At 36.9% G+C, this 2,500-nt stretch overlaps 1 protein-coding gene across 1 annotated transcript in view; it reads right to left on the bottom strand.

Annotated features, from left to right (window-relative positions):
• Positions 1 to 2,500, bottom strand: part of LOC143025231 (uncharacterized) — a 21,148-nt gene that overhangs the window by 364 nt on the left and 18,284 nt on the right. The window contains exon 3 of the mRNA XM_076184691.1: positions 1 to 120. This exon is cut by the window's left edge and continues 364 nt beyond it. Coding sequence (XP_076040806.1) covers positions 1 to 120 — 120 coding nt within the window. The remainder of the gene's footprint in view (positions 121 to 2,500) is intronic.

Raw genomic sequence — 2,500 nt, 5'->3', positions numbered from 1 at the left:
TCGAAAACCGAGAAGGGACAACGCCAGTACTCGGAGGAGCAGTCGAATCCTTCCTGCTGACCTCTGGCTTCGGCTTCTAAGTACGCGTTCAGGAGAGTGTAGTCGTCCCCCTTCTTCGGCCTAGGAAGGAAGAAAGGCAAAAAACAGATATGTAAGAGGAAAAAATATAAAAGTATTTGATGACTGGTTGAATAAAAGATACGTTAAAAAATGAATGTATTTTTTATCTTATGACGAAAAAAAAAGTGTCAGGGTGAATGAAGAAAATATATGATTGGTTGAATAAGAGATATGCTAAAAAAAATTCTAATTACATTTTTCGTCCAATATCATTATTCCTTATTCTAAGAAGAAAGTTAAGAAAAAAGAAATGTAAGAGAAAAGATAGTAGAAAATAAGTATTGGATGACTGATTGTTTAAGAGTTAAAAGATTTTAATTGCAATTTTCGTCCTGTATCTTTATTCTTTATCCTAGTGAAAAAAATGAGAAATTAGAAAAAAAAGAATGCTAAAGAAAAATATTTTTATGACTGGTTGCATAAAATGCGACAGAATATTTTAACTGCATTTTAAATCCTGTATCTTCATTTTTTATCCTATGAAGAGAGTCAAGAAAAAAACGTAAAAAATAAACGGAAAATAAGTATTTGATGACTAGTTGAATAAGAAATATGTTAAGGTATTTTATCTGCATTTGTTGTCCTATATCTTTACTCTTGCCTTCACATGATGACCACATTCTGTGATAAAAGGATTGGCTCTGGTTCGGAGGTATTGATATAAAATTGTGATAATCTCCTTCAAAAACAAAAGTAGTTATCTGCTAGTAGATGATAGAAAAACTACCCACGCTACTTCAGAGTATCTTCCTGGAGAGATCTATGTGAGGACCAAAGGACCGTTGTTGGTTATTGTGGGGTTGCGAGTAGGGTACATCAAACGAAACCCCGGTATCCCGGGATCTCGTAATTTTCCCGAGCTATATAGTCCTACTCCAGTGATTTTCCAGCATAAACTATTTGAGCCATCCACAAGCTAGAGATCTCGTGAATTTCCCGGGATTCACAAATCTCTCGGTGAATTACAGAGAAATCATGGTATGTCTCAGTTTCCCGTCAATACATCGGGAAGGTATGAATTACATGCTGATTATGTTAACCTTATACTTAATATGAATATTTGATACATAACATATATATATATATATATATATATATATATATATATATATATATATATATATATATATATATATATGCTAGCACATTTTGTGGATAACACGTAAGAAAACGTAAGTATATAAAGAAAAACAATTTTATCTACAAATGTATTATACGGTCAAGATGTCGGCTACCCCCTCCCCCTTCCTACCACCCTCATCCCTCTTTCCGCTCTCAGTTGCTTATTAGGATTTCATGACTGATTTTTTCAGAGTAGCATATGATCTCAATTACTTTTTATCTGATGACGAAAAATGAATGCGAAATGTGTGGGAAATAAATCGGTGACGTCAGTAAATGAGGTAGAAGAGGTAATCCAGAAAAGGTCGATACTTCATTACTAATAATAGATACCGACTACGAGTAATTTCTAATTACTAATAAGTACTATTTACTACCTATTATAAACAAAACGCAATATTTTCCAGGGTGAGACATGATCCCAATGTCCCGGGAAAATCATGGGGTCTCACCAAATTGTTGTCCTCATGGAAAGGTTGGGAATCCCAAGAAAATCCCAAGACAAGTTAAATGTGCTTCATTTCCTGAGTGCCGGGATAGTCCCGGGAGTATCAAATACCTTTCCCGGGAATTTATGTCTAAGGGAACGACGAGATCCCGAATCCCGATATCTCGTTTGATGAACCCTAGTTGCGAGTATCCAGTCAGTGGGGCCAACGTCAGAGAGGTTCATCTCCCTGCTTCCTTTCTCTTAAACCCATCAACACCCTCCTCACCTCCATCTGCTGATGCAACCCCGAGGAGATGGTGATCGGTCTCCTGGTGGGCCTAAGATCTCTAAATTTGTCCAATTTAAAACCCTTGATCAACATGAATACCTCTATTAGATCACCCCGCATTCCGTGTCTTTTCAGGGAGTGTAAATTAAGGTGCCTAAGCTTGTCCTACTAAAGTAAATTTCTGAGCCCAGGTATCAGTTTGACCATTCTCGTCTGTACTGATTCTATTCAAATATACCTATTCTGTATAACAATGGTTTTTCCCCCTTATAGAGGAGGTAGTCAAAGGGCAAGTACCCACTCCCAATCATCCGGCAGTATCCCGACGTCTTATCTTAGTGTCGTCCGCAGTCTTACTGACATCACTAATAATCCCATTGCCCAAGTCATTTATATACATAATGAACAATAAAGGACCCAAAACTGAGCCCTGAGGAACTCCAGTAGTAACATTCCCCTATTTGAATTATTTGAATTTTTCACTGATGATGACCCGATGTTTTCTGGCACTGGTCCATACTCTAATCCATTTAAACACT

Source organism: Oratosquilla oratoria, chromosome 5 (genome assembly GCF_046742065.1).
Source record: "Oratosquilla oratoria isolate Oo_2021 chromosome 5, ASM4674206v1, whole genome shotgun sequence".
Taxonomy (NCBI): Eukaryota; Metazoa; Arthropoda; class Malacostraca; order Stomatopoda; family Squillidae; genus Oratosquilla; species Oratosquilla oratoria.
This window is presented reverse-complemented; position numbering and strand designations above follow the sequence as displayed.